This window comes from Lagopus muta, chromosome Z (assembly GCF_023343835.1).
Source record: "Lagopus muta isolate bLagMut1 chromosome Z, bLagMut1 primary, whole genome shotgun sequence".
NCBI classification, from domain to species: Eukaryota; Metazoa; Chordata; class Aves; order Galliformes; family Phasianidae; genus Lagopus; species Lagopus muta.
The window spans coordinates 55,250,427-55,264,823 of NC_064472.1; the positions used below are offsets into that span (position 1 = coordinate 55,250,427).

The 14,397-nt window shown below is 44.8% G+C and overlaps 1 protein-coding gene across 5 annotated transcripts in view; it reads left to right on the forward strand.

The window, feature by feature from the left end:
- Positions 1 to 14,397, forward strand: part of LOC125686714 (PH and SEC7 domain-containing protein 3-like) — a 116,966-nt gene that overhangs the window by 30,826 nt on the left and 71,743 nt on the right. For all 5 annotated transcript variants that reach the window (XM_048931049.1, XM_048931048.1, XM_048931047.1 and 2 more), the window contains 4 exons: positions 6,695 to 6,901; positions 7,006 to 7,086; positions 10,400 to 10,512; positions 12,948 to 13,006. In XM_048931049.1, the coding sequence (XP_048787006.1) occupies positions 6,695 to 6,901; positions 7,006 to 7,086; positions 10,400 to 10,512; positions 12,948 to 13,006 (460 nt within the window). The remainder of the gene's footprint in view (positions 1 to 6,694; positions 6,902 to 7,005; positions 7,087 to 10,399; positions 10,513 to 12,947; positions 13,007 to 14,397) is intronic.

Consider the following 14,397-nt stretch of genomic DNA (forward strand, 5'->3'; position numbering starts at 1 on the left):
ACAGGGGGGCGATCACCTCCCTGCTCCTGCTGGCTGCACTGTTTCTGATACGAGCCAGGATACCCTCGGCCTTCTTGGCCACTTGAGCACACTGCTGGTTCTCAGCCCCTCTCTGGGGCTCTTCTGAAGCTGGTGTCGCTGTTTTGGCAGGTAGGGATTTGTCCCTTTGTCACATTAAAAATGTTAGGCCACTTGTCATCATAGTGTCCCCTGCTGGAGGGTACTTTGGTAACTCGTGGTGAGGCTCTCATCACACGGTGCAGGTTTGCCCTGCTCTGGTTAACACAGTGCTTGTGGTGCAAGTTCAGTGAGACTTTGTAAAAGTGCCTCCATCTCCTAAATAAACTGTTGTTTTAGGCAAAAAGGGCTGCTGATTCCTCGCCTCTTCAGTTCCCAGCCTCCTCCAAAAGCAAAGCAAACAAAACAAATACCCAGGAGCTGACAAAAACAAAAAAAAGGTGGGGGGGAACATGGAGCAGCTGATCAGTTCCCAAAGCACTCTGTATAAAGCTGTCAGCAACTCTGCTAAGCTGGCACGTGTTGGCATTCCTCCATTAAAGTCAAAGCCATGTGGGTCAGAAAGCCCCTGTTCACCCAAGCCCGGGCACCTGCCAGCCTGAGGCAGTGCCGAGTGCAGGTTGCTGCCATGTCCATTGGCCACATCGGGCTGTCCATCAAGCCTCAAGGTATCTTGTGGGTTCCTTTCCTCCTGCTGCTGTGTGGCTGTTGGGATGGAGGGCAAGCATAGTGGGCAGCAGCGCTTGAAAAGAATGGGGACCAGAGCACACTTTACCATCTCTAACCCTACCATAGCATTGAAAGGAGCATGAAGTTGAAAGGAAAACAAACCTGGATTATTTTTAGCAAAACACTTGTAGTTGGGTGGCAGTGAGCCAGTTTAATAAAGGACATACTGTCTCCTAAAACGATTGTAATCTTGTCTCTGTGTGGAGGGACTTTGTGTCCTAGTGCTGCAATCCGGTAAAGACAGCATTTACAATGCAACCCTACCAGAATTGTTCATGTTCAGAACATTTTAGCAGTTAGCTCTGCATTTATGATTAACAGGAATTCTTTTAATCAAAGAAAAAGGCATCTGATCTTAGGGAGCAAGAGCTTATTTTTAAGCAACACCATTCATTCAGTGCTGGAAAGTGACTTTGCATATGTGTTCATTGATAGCCAGTAACAGACTGTAGGATTTATCTGTTTTGTCTCCACCCTTTGTGACATGAAGGAGCTTGAGTACCTCTCACAGCTCCTTGGTGTCTCAGGTCTGTGCAGTCTATGCTCCCTCCATGTGTGCTCATGGATATCTCCTGATCTGCGCAGCAGTGAAGTGCAGCTGCACCAGTTCTCAAAGAGTGATCTACTTCAAAGCATGCCTTTGAAGAGAACTCCTTCTTAGGACTTCAAAGCTGATTAAACAGTTCAGAGTGAAATTGCACAATGAGTCATCTACCAGGAAAAAGCATTACTTTTTTAAAAACCTCCCGTGGTCTAATTTTGGAAGAGCCCTAGAACTGGAGGTGACTGGTAAATCACTGCTTGACGTGGTTTTGGGCTCACTTCTGGCTCTGGAGAACCTGGTTCAGAGCAGCTCTCAGCCTGTCATTTGCAACAGCAACCAAGTCGTCATGCCCTCCTGCTGCCAGGGTTTCATTTCTGTCTAAGGCTAGGGTTGAACCAACCTGTTCAAGCACTTCAGCTCCTTCAAAATACAGCTCAGCCAGTGACACAGATTGTTCCTCATCTGCTCTAAAGCATGGAAGCGTGTTGCTGGCTGAGTATGAGCATTCCTCTGGAAGTTTGTGGGGCAGGGCTTCATTCTCTTAGGGAGAGATTTTTCACACAGCCTAGCTGGGCTCAGCAATCCACACTGTTGTCAGTGACTCCTGTGTTTCTGATGTCTGTGCTGTTCTGCAAGGTGAGAGCTGCCATGGGGGCTGTTTGGGAACCAAAAGGCTTGGGGTGAAGGCATTTCAAACAATGAGCAATGTAGCGTGCAGCGTTAGCAGCCCTGGTTTTGCTCCCTGGCAGATGCTGCGTTCCTACTGCAGACAGCATTTGTTCTGGCCCTGGCTTCAGTGAGCCAGAACTCTTCTCCACCCTTCCTTATTTTTTATAATTGCTATGGTTTTGCTCTGATAGACTTTGGCAAATGCCTGACTTAGTCTGCTTTGAAGCAGGGCTCATAATAAGGGCATGCATGTTTGTTTGAGAGAAAAAAATGTGTTATGAACTGTGTTACTGCTGCTTCCTTCCTCCTTTCTGTCCAAAAAACTCCAGTTAGGTTGAGCCCTGAGCATTTTCTGGCTGGTGGCTGTGTTGGCTGCTCTGTTTGATATTTGAGTAGGAACTCTTTCCCCATAGTGCAGAATGCTAATGTGCTTTTCTCTGGGACAAAACTGAGAATTATTTCCCCACAGGTTTGCTGAAAATTAAGAGCATCCCAAGGTCTGATGTGCCTGACACTGCAGGTATTCATGTTGAGGTTTCCATCTGCAGTCCTGTAGACTGGGAGATAGAAACTGAGATGCAGCGTGCCTGGACCCTTACCTGTGGGTTAGTGGTCTTGCTCTCGTGTGTTTGGGAAGTTCTATCTGTTCACCAGCCCTCTTCAGCATCACTATGAAAGTTTGAATTTTGCAAACAACATCAAAAAGACAAAAATGAAAGTTAGTATAGAGGATTCTTAAACAGATCAAGTGTGCCAAGTGCTGAGCACAGTGAGATACCTTGGTGTTAGGAGCTAAATCCCCATGCACCTTGTCAGTAATGAAGTAAAGAAAATGCTATGAAAAGTTTCAGACCCTTCCTGGCTGTTGAGGCATGCTATGGGAAAGCAGCTTTGCAGATGTTGCTGTCTGCATGTTTCATCTGTGAGTACAGAGAAGTAGTTGATGCTGTTAGCACTGAATTTACTGCAGTGGCTGTTCACTGAATTGCTATAATTTCTGCTGGAAATAGTTGCCCAGGGCATGTGCATGCTCAGCTGAGAATATAGGAATGCTTTGGCAGAAGCAGCAGGGAGGATGGTCATTGCTGGGGACAGAAAAGAGGTGTCAGTACCTGATTTCAAGCCAGAACCCATGCACTGTGAGGCTAAAGAGGTTTGTTTTTCTGTAGCTTCTGTTTCCTGATAGAAAAGATCAATACAAGGATGAAGATCAGCAGCTGTTGCTGTGAAGGCAATTGGGAGTGGTACTGTTGCAATTTGGCCTTGAATACAGAATTAAGTGAAATATAATTTACTACATTTTCAGCCCACTTTTGTCAGTAAAAGTTTCTCATTTTGTATGACGAAGAGTAAAGCTGCATGAGAAATCCATGTCCAGTCAACTCTCTGTTTAAAGCCCTTTCTTGTCTCTATTTAGCTAGTAATGCTGCTGTGGACTCCAGATGTTTAGAAGCTGCAGACCATGGAAGACAAGCCTGTCTCTGCAACATGGGTCACTCCTTGCCTTTTGTTTAAGTCCCTTATAGGCACTTTGCAGAAGGAAGCTGATGTCAATATCTGCATTCAGCAATGAGGGATGGATGGAAAGAGTATACCTGCAGAACCTGGAGGTGCCAGGAGATGTCAGCCCTTCCAGGCCCTGTTAAATTGACCTGTCCAGGAGGAACACAGAAATGACAGCTTGCCATAGCCATGCTGTGAACATAAGGTGTTTATATACCTAAGCCTCTGATGGCACAAGCAGTGTCTACTCACTGTGTAGGAAACTTGAGAATTGAAGTCTCTTTTCAATTTCCCAGAACACGAGGCTTACAGACAACCTGTGTTATTGATTTGACCACCTTCTTGTATTTATTAATTAAGCAATGTGTTACTTAATTGCCAGAAGGACGGAAAGAAGCTGTGATTTGATTATCTGTGCCAGGACTCTCAGTGAGAATGAAGAATTTAAATCGGGGAAGCTGGGGGGTGAGGTTTTTATGCAGCTCTGTCAGCTTCTTGCTGAGCTTTCACAGAATCACAGAAACACCAAGGTTGGAAAAGACCTACAAGATCATCCAGTCCAACCATCCAACTACCACCAATAGTTCTCACCAAACCATATCCCTCAACACAAAATCCAGACATTCTTTGAACTCCTCCAAGGTTGGTGACCCATTCCAGTGCCTGACCACTCTTTTAGGGAAGTAGTATTTTCTGACATCCAGCCTGAATCTCCCCTGACGCAGCTTGAAGCCATTCCCTGTAGTCCTATCACCAGTTACACGAGAGAAGAGGCCGACCCCCAGCTCACTACATCTTCCCTTCAGGTAGTTATAGAGAGCAATAAGGTCTCCCCTGAGCCTCCTCTTCTCCAGACTGAACAACCCCAGCTCCTTCAGCCGCTCCTCATTCCTCCTACCTGCTCTGCATTAGAATGGCAGCCTGAGAGGCACAACAGAAGCCTGCAGCTCCTGCATGGTTCATTTCACCAAGTGGCAGACACTGGCACTTCTCTTTCTAAACTTCTGGAGGTTTGTGGTAATACTGACTCTTGCTGTGCACTGGTTCCTAACAGAGTGCAGATGTTCCTTGTCAGCTCTGGCCATCTTTCCAGGCTATAAATACTGCCTTTAGTAAAGAGTGGTGGTGAAACAGGCTGTGATTTATGAATGAGGTTGCACGAGTTGGCCTGGCTTTTGAAGTAGCTTTTGTGTGTGGAAAGCACTGTGGGTGTGTTAGCTCGCCTGTTTATTCTTTGCTCTTGTTCAGTGCTAAGAGATGGGTGTTCGAAACCTGTTGTAGCAGGTGTGAACGGATAAGGTGTTGCTTTGGCCACATGTCAGAGGAGGTGGGAATTTGCTTTCTTCACAAGATTGGAGTAGACCAAATTTAGCAAATTTGTAAGGAAATTTCAGATGTTGGCCAACCTTTTGTTGAAGAGGGCTAAAGAGATATTCCCCAAATCAACAGTGTGAGGATATTCTTTTTTATTTGCTTTCTGGGGTGGTTTGTGGGCAGTGTTCTGAAAGCTGTGTTTTCGTCCTAAATCCCATGATAGACCACTGAGAATGAAGCCCTTATATTTATGCTTATGAAACACCTTATTATGTACACTTAAATAAATGCATATTTGCAAGAAGAGGGTGTCTGTTTTCCCCAAATACTCAGTTAAAATTGATGAAAAGAAAAAAGGGGGGGGGGGGGGGAGAAAAAACAGAAGTTGTACTGAAGGTATGTTTGATTCTTCCATTTGATGTTACTCTGTAGGTAACGCTTCTTCCTCTAGTAGCACTGCATACCTCCCTCAATTAAACCGTATATGAAAAGAGAGCTGGGGCACAAGTGATGGTATGTGTTGAAGGTGGTGTGCAAAATAGCAAATATTTTTGTTCTTAGTTCACACTGCATGAAAATCTCATCATTGGAGGGCTAATAAAGAACCTTCCAGTAAACTGGTAGGTAATTGCTGCTGGAGTGATCAGCTGTGCTGACTGTGGCTTGTCAAGCCTGAAAATTGCAGTGGCATATGAAACTCTGGCATGTCAAAGTGTTGTGTTTAAAATCATCTTTAACTCATTCCACTCATATCTGCCCTGTGCATGGCCTCTGCTGATCACACATTAGCTCCCTGTAAACTAAGACTTGGTGGAAAGAATTTCTGTATAGTACTTTTTTTAAAAAATAGAAATGCTGTCACACACACAGAACTGAGATTGTGCATAAATTTTCACACAAGTATCTGGGAAAAGCTTTTGCAGACTTTAAAAAAAAAAGGTTTTTCCATGTGCAGGGAGATGTATGTGGGGTACGCTTTCTTATGTGGAAGGTTTTTGCCTCTTTGAGGGGACAAGCAATACACAGCTTAGCCAGAACTTTCCTCCGGCAGCAGAAGTAGGAGGAATCTATAAATGTGTGATTTATATAAGGTGCCCTGGGACTGCTGAACATGCTGAATATCCTGACTCTGAGCAACTGATGAGGGAAATGTACTACTGCCATGAGGGAACAGGAGGAAAGCGAGCAGCTCTCTGGGCTGGCCCGGTGGTTTATGTCTCTCTCCAGTTCTCCACACCAAGCTCCTTGCTGCAAGTCCTGCTGCTATCACTGGTGGAGCCTCCTGGTGGGATGCCTTCCGTGTGTGGCTGCATGGATGCTGCTAAGACTTCTGGGGAGGTTATCTGGGGAGTAGCATTGTTTCCAGGACAACTGGGGAAGAATGAGGAAGGGACTTCTGCTGATTCAGCGTAGAGCTGCTGAACACCCTAGCTGGTTGGCTGCATTTTCCTGTGAAAAGTAGCTAATGGCTCGCTTATACAGAGGCCTCTTTACACTGTTCTCAAACGCATTGGGTACCTGCTGCTTGCAGATGATTGGATTAAAAAATACTAGTTCAAGAAGTAATTGAGAAGCCATTATTGTCGGTGCGGTTGTGGGTTGACTGTAGCAGATAGCCTTTCTGTTCAGTGAGCAGGTTTTGGACACGGCATATTCAAAAGGTGAGTCTGAAGCACAGTGTGCTTCTAGGGTGGAAAACCTGTATTCGGGTCTCCATGTTTAACTGTTATACTCTAATGGCGATTAAATAAATGTCCCTGTTCTACACAACTCCTTCAATTAATTGGTACTTGCTCTACCACGTAATATCACTTTTGTACTATTAATTACCTTCTATTCTAAGAGGAATTAAATCTTTCTCAAAGCTGTGTGTTGTCACCTTACTTTTTTTCTTCCCACATTTTTTGTATCTGATAGCGCTGCTGGACTACAGAATATGGTGTTAGACTCCAGTGCTGCCATGGGGAGCAATAAACTTCAGGAGAAAGATGCTGTTGGAGCCCTTGGCCATGATCTCAGCAACGGCAACAGCAGCAATTTGGAAGCAGCCAGGCACCTGGCTAAACGCCTCTACCATCTGGACAAATTCAAGCGCTCTGATGTGGCAAAGCATTTGGGTAAAAAGTACGTGCTGATGTGAGGACATATGTCCTGTTGTTCATGTTACTGATATGGGGGAGTTCACTCTTGAATGACTAACTTTTCTTTTTTTCCTTCTTTGTTCAAAGCAATGAATTCAGCAAGCTTGTGGCCGAAGAATACCTTAAGTTTTTTGATTTCACAGGCATGACGCTGGACTTCTCACTCAGGTATATGCCTCTTTGCAAACCTGATGTTCTTGTTCTAATGACTGTGCTGTGTGCTCTGCTGTCCTGACTGAATAGTGGGAGTTTTAGATGGTAAAGAATGGAACTGACATATTCTGGGATGGAGCATTTCTCTCCTGTTTGGCTTGGCATGCCACCACTGTAGCACTGTTGGAGCAGTGGCATTTCCTGGAGAGGGCGATCTTTGGGTGGACCTGCGTAGATATGATCCTTGATCCTTTTCTCCTTGACAGGGAGAAAAATGACATATCAGTGAACAGGAGGACTGCCAGGTGCAGCTGAGGAACGAAGGTGTTGCTCATGCTGAGCTGCGTTGTGCTCACTGACTTTTTCACTGATGCCTTTTGGAGCTTGCTCTGCTTGGGTGCAGAGTGCAAAGCAGGGGCCAGGATTTCATGTGGCTCAGCAGCCCTCTTGCTGTGTCCCTCTGAGGCACCTAAAAATATGCAGAATGGCAAAAGCCTCTGTACTGAAAATGCCTATGAGTGTTTGGTTGCTGCCAGAATGGGTGTTTGAAAACCCATCCTTCAAGTTTTGTTCCTTTTTACACCAGAATTAGGCCTCAAATTAGGCCTCAGTTTGTTTTCAGGATTTTTTCTTAGGAGGCGGTGTACCAAATTTTTGTAGCAGTGGCCTATTGGCACAGTTGATGGATAGTTAAATGCTGACAGAAAAAGAAGAGGGATTTAAAGTGAGTTTCAATCATCTGACTTGGGTTACTCTAGAGGGTTATTATTTTTCACTAACTGTACAAACCCCAGAAGGCTGTGGGTTTTGTCAGTCCCCTTACAAATAATTTCCAGGAGGTCAGCTGCCAGCAACTGCATCTGAGCCGTGCCTCTGTCTGCAGGGCAAAAAACAGCACTCAAGTCCTGCACACTAATGGCAGTGGGAACACACCTGCAGAAGGGGTTAACAGAGTGCTACAATTCTGCATGCTCCAAGGAGCTGAGCACCAGCCCCCTGCAGGGTGGAGGATGCTGGTTCCTTGTTCTGGGTGTTAGGTGCCCTGAGGCGTGATTCTAAATATACCCGTCTTTTAAATTGTGAAATCCAACACCTAATTATTTTGCAGCACATTTTTAGGCGGTCTCTTCTCCCTGTGGATCTCCGGTTAATATTAATAGTTGTGACCTTCTCTAAAATATGCTCTCTCTGGCATGATACTTAGATGCTCAAAGAACTTGAGCCAAACTGCAGAGGCTGTCAGGCACCGTTAGTGCATAGAACAGTCTGAAGTCAAAGGATCAGCGCGAACCCCAGTGGTATGCTACCCCACATATGCAGGAGTGAGAAGTAGCTGTGCCATTACTGCTGGCTTGCTGGTGAGCCGTGGTTTGTTAAAGCATGGTGATGTGTTGGCACACCACAGCCCATAGCTGCAGCCCTGACCCGCATTACCCCTAGACTGTGTGAAGCTGTTGTACGGTTAGTAACACGGTTGACGGACAGTCCAGGATATAATGACAGTCATTCATTGCCCAGCTCTGCTTCCACATGCATGTCACCTTGTGTCACTCATGCATCTTTCTTGTTTATTTAACAAGTGTTCCACCATTTGCCAATCCGAGGGGTCTTTCAGATGGGTAAATGTCCTGAAAGCAAGGAGAGGCTTGTAGGTCTCTGTTGACAAGCATGAGCCCGGGCTATTGCTGGAGAGAGCCCGAGCTGGAAGAGCTGGGACAGCTAGTTGTCAAAAAGTTCAATTAGGGCAAGAAATAGGGTTGGATGAGAAATCCTGTAGAGACTCAATTGTATGTACTTGTGAATTTAGTAATTTGCAATACACTGCATGTGAAATGAAGTTATTACCAGGCAGATCACACTCTGTATGGGTGTGAGATCACTGCAAGTATGGTCTGTCTCTGACCTTACATCAAAGAAAAGCAATTAATATTATTCTTCCAGGTCAGACAGACTTTCAGTGCTTCAGCAGCATATTCCTCACTTCTCAGATCTGGTGTTTCAGTCCTATGAAATATTTAAAATTTGTCTGTTAGGCACTCATTTTGTGTGCCTTCTTGGTTTAGACCCAAAAAGTCTGTGCTTTCAGGCTCTTCTTAGAAGCATCTTAACAAATGAGTGTAGGCTGATAGCACTGAGGTCATCTCTTGGCTGCAGATGTGGGGATTTGGGCAAATGCAGTAGTTAAAAGAGATGGCTCTGGGGAGCCATCCACAATGAGGCCTTCCAGTAGTTGAAGGGAACGTATAAACAGGAGGGAGAAAGGCTGTTTATGAGGGTGGATAGCGATAGGACAAGGGGAATGGTTTTAAACTTGAGTCAGGGGAGGTTTAGGTTAGATATTAGGAGGAAGTTTTCACAGAGGGTAGTGACACACTGGAACAGGTTGCCCAAGGAGGTTGTGGATGCTCCATCCTTGGAGGCTTTCAAGACCAGGCTGGATGTGGCTGTGGGCAGCCTGGTCTGGTGGTTGGCGACCATGCCTGTGGCATTGGGGTTGAAACTTGATGATCATTATGGTCCCTTTCAACCTAGGCCATTCTGTGATTCTATGATGCTTGATGAGATTTGGCTGCAAAAGGCTAGCTTTTCTAGCAGGAGCAATAGTGGAGTGGGAAGAGGCAGATGAAGAAGTCCCTTCTTTTTGCACAGGCTGTGCCCCTATATGCATCTGCCCTCTGCCCAGGACTCAAAAGCAGTAGCAGGGCAGGTTTTGCTCTTTGTGCTACTGATGCACAACAGGAGAAATTTCTGTCCTCTTTCTCTCGTTTTCTGCAGGGCACATGGCCACACTGCCCTTCTGCAAGGTGACTGTTGGGTCATGGCTGCTGTGTTACATGTCCCACCAGAGGGAGGATTTCACGTTCTGTCCCAACTCCAAGTTCTTAGTGCATATGCCTCACTTCACTGCCTGGATTAGTTCCTCTGATTTTGATGGAAATAATGATGGCTGTAAAGTTAAAAGGTGCAGGCAAAAAGGGCAGAGAACATCCTGGATGTATGTTGTACATGACCTGTTACAGTGTCTTACCTGAAGAAATGAAAAACACTGAAAACTAAGAAAAATTAGTTCAGTTATTAAATTTGCTTGTTAGCTGGTATATTCCATGGTTAAGACCAGTGGTAGTTTAACTCCTAGTTCATGTACTGTGATGTTGGAATTAACTGTGCATGGGTTGATAGTCTGGTTTCCTTGACAGGCTTCTTGGAGCCAGCTGTTGGGCATGTGCTTATGTATTTCTTAAGCTCTGTAGCTATATATGCTTCCCCTGTCTGAGGGGGATAGAAGGATTTATGATTTTAATTTCTCCTTTCTATGCAATTCTTTTAGGAGTTTCTTTAAAGCCTTTTCCCTTATTGGAGAAACTCAGGAACGAGAGAGAGTTTTAGTCCACTTTTCCAGCAGATACTATCAGTGTAATCCAAACACCATTTCTTCTAAAGGTAACTTTGCTTTTTATAAGAAGATGTTTAGTCTCCTTCTATCCTCCCCTTGTTTGTATGGTTGCATGTAGGGTGATGTATAACTGTTGTGCCATGCTTTAGAAATTGCCTGTTGTTAGCATGGAAACCCTTCATATTGTCCACACGTAATCATGTGTAAAGATCTTTAGGCATCCTCAGTGTAAATTCTTAGTTGCAGCCTCTTCAGATTTAAGTGCCTGCAGTTCTGTTTTTCAGTCTCACTGACTCTGAGTGTGTGTGGGTGCCTGCACTCTAGCTACAGTAAATGAGAATGCCATCTTATCTGGAAGTGATGCAGTTCACTTTTCATACACCAATCCATGCTTGTTTCTTCTCACACACTGATGCTGCACATGCCCATTCTTGCCAGTTACGTAGGTGAATTTTGGATGCTGTAGACCCTGGCGAGTTTTCATCTTTACTAACATCAGTCAGAGTATTGCCTCCTTGCCAGTGTTTTCAGTCATTTTGGAAACTGATGAGAAAAATAAACAAGCAAGCACACAGATCGAACTCGAAAAAGTTGGCATTCAAAAGGAGGGCACACTGTCAGCTGGCGTGGCTCCTGCGTTCAGTCAGCCACACCAGCAGTGGAATGTGACTGTAATTCCAGTGCTGGCTGATCACACACTGAGAAAGCTGAGAAAGGAAGGAGGGTGAAAAAGAAATATACACAGGCTGAACTGTGCCTCTGGTTCTCTAGTGTAACTAAGGAGAAGCTGCTGCATTTGGAAGTGCTGTCCTGTTTACTTACCCCTTGTTTTGTGGTTAACCCTTGTTACAGTGAGATGGTATTTGTCATTTGCCCTCATTATATCTTTTTAGCTTCGCTGGCTTGCCTGTCAGACAAGAGAACAGGTAGCAGTAAGGCGTGATCTGCTCCTGTGCTATCTCTATCCTCTTTCTTATGCCTTTCTTATTTTAAGTCAGGACAGGCAGTAAGTAAGAACAAGCATGTCATTTACAGATTAAAACAATAATTTGTGTTTTGATGTGGCTGCCTTACTCTAGTCCAAGTTGCAGAAAGTACATTTCCAGTTCAGAGCCTGAACAAGTGTCTGGATTAAAGTGAGTCCTGTAGACTTTGCATAGGGTTTTAATGTTGATGCTGAATTTCCACTGTCAGTAGTCAAGTGGTGCACTGCAGAAATGTGGTGTTTGTTTCTTTCAGTGGAAATCCAGGATTGCGTTTGCTTTTCTCTTTTCTCCTTTTCCTTCTTAATCCTCTGGTTATATTTGCGATTTGGAATTGGGAATGCAAGCTGCTGTGGAGAAATGCACAGACCTGAACAGAGGCACCACAGATTCAAGCTGCTTCAGACTTACTATTGTTAGTGATGATAGTAGTACTTCTTTCACTCCGTGCTTTGCTAGAATTCTGTCCCATTGGTTGGGTAGTAGGCCCTGTACGAGCATGATAAGAAAACATAGTAGTTGTCTTGAGGGTTGTCTTTTTGTAAAGGCCTTAGGCCTGTGATCACACAGTCTTACTGACTTTTAAGATATGTATATCCCCGTCCACCATTTCTCTTCTTTTACAACACGGGAATCTGTATGTGATTTGGCTACAAGAGATTTTAATTGCAGCTCACTACAGGATGTCTTTGCTTTATAAGTGATCATTTTTCTCGCCTCTGTGAGAGAGGAGAAGATGACATCTGGTGTTTATAAACAAGAGAACAGATAAGTTATTTTTCGTAGTGTAATAGATGTTTGGAAACTGAATTTAAGCATTTGGAGATTGAATTTAAAAGAAATGCGTGGAAAATGAGGAACATGAGAGTGGTGTCTACTTTTGCAAATGTTGATCCTTACTGACATTCCAAGCTGTATGGCAGTGACTCTGGGAGTGCAGTCAGGAATAGTGTGTCTTTTCTGGTGCCTTGTGGAGGACCTGTGATCAGGAGGTCATGCAAGACCTCCTTAGACATTGCTAGAGTACTCACTATCCAGCACGAAGTCTAGGCAGTGAAAATAAATGGCTGAAGTTATTCAGAATTCTCCACTGAACTGAGGAGGGGTCCAGAAGGAGAGAAAAACAAATACAATTGTTATGTTCTATCATACTGTACGGAAAAATAGCCGTTTTCTGTCTTCACTTTCTGTTCTAAACAGATAAAATAAAAAGGAATTAATTCAAGCTATGGTATTGATGTCAGCATGGTTTCCTGTCTAGTTTGCTTCATTTGTGGGTGCTGCAAGATAGTTTTGACATTCATTAAAAGGTGAAAGAAAGGTTGCTCTGTTTTGGCAACTGTGGAATGACCTCACTGTTTGTTTATTTATTTGTATTTCTTGATAAACAGATTACCATTAAAAAAAAAACAGATTCAATTAGACTGTGAGGCTTGGTTTCATTCATCCTTAAGGGTACAGTCTTGAGTTTGCATGTGACTGGTTATATCTCTCTGCAGATGGAATTCACTGTCTCACGTGTGCCCTGATGCTGCTAAACACTGATCTGCATGGCCACGTGAGTATGAACAGCTTCATATAGATTGTTCCTGACAACTCTGTGCCTGGAGGTAACAGTCTTCTGGCAACAGAATCCCTTTGCTGATGGGCTGATTCTAAAGTACTCTGAACATCTCTGTTGCAGACAGTAAACAATGAGGTGGTTGTTCTCCCTGAAACTGCTGTAGCACAGGGCAGAGCTGTCCAGCATGCCCAGGAGTACACAGGTCTAGGCCTGGTGTTGCACCTGATTTTACCATTATGTGTGAAGAAGCTCCTTGTCATTGAGCTCCTTCTTTTCTTGTCTCATCCCCATCCTTTCCTGATGATGGCAGGTGGTTCTGACTGGGGAACTGTTGTTGGGATTGATTTCTCCTTTCCAGTATGTAAAAATACTTGGAAAAGTGGGAGAAGGAAGGGAAGTGAAGAGAAACTGGGAAAGTCACAAGGGGAAGGTGTTGGTTGTAGGCCTTATGCTGCAGAGGGAAGATCTGGTAGAACCAGAGTTCTGCTCAGCCAGGGTAATTATGAGTGTGCCTGGAGGCAAGAAAGTGAGGAGGGGTGTGGATACCCTGAGCTGAAGCCCCGCATTCCCCCAGCAAATGCCTCTCCCCAGTGGCTGCCTGGGGGAAGTAATTTTCTAGCTGAAATTTTCTTAGTCACACTGGAGTAAGGTGCCAGCAGCCCTAGGACATGTCTTTCAGCACTCATGGTGCTGAAATAGGCTGCTATGCATAGTATTCCTGTGGTGGGAGGTGTTCTCTGTCCTTACACAGCAGGGATGTGGGTTGGGCAGAAGGTGACAGAGGCTTGTCCATGGGGACAAGGGTAGCCTGGGCTACATGGTGGTGGGTTTGTCTGCAAGGGTTGCTCAGCCCCTGTGGGGCAGACCTCTGTAGTGGGTGCAGGTAACAAAGCCAAGGCTTCTGTATGCTTCTCCAGGGATTTTGATGCCCGCTTCACATTGATTGAAGATCCCATTGATCTGAAGATAGTAGGAGCAGGAGAGGAAGGGGAGTTGTAAAGAATTTTGTCCCTGGAAGCTGGGCTTACCTTAGCTTAGAAGTGCGTGGGACAGTGAGTGGAATTTGGGGAGCATGCCTTGGTGTAATTCTCAACCTTCTCTGCTTCCCTTGATTACATTGCACTGCCTGCACAGGTATTCTGTTACACAGGGTAGCAAACAGCCTGGCACAACACGGAGGGAGGACTGAATATTGTGCCTGAGCTGGCAGTGTTGCCTATTGCTCTCTGTGATTCTTTAGTGGGCTTTTTTTAGATACTGGAGGGAGAGAGGTGCTCTGGCCCTTCATTGCTACTGTTGATTTGCAGCTGAAACTGAGGTGGTTGAGTGATATACAGTGTAACGTTGGAGACTGTATGGAGCTACATGTATGGAGCTCTGATGTT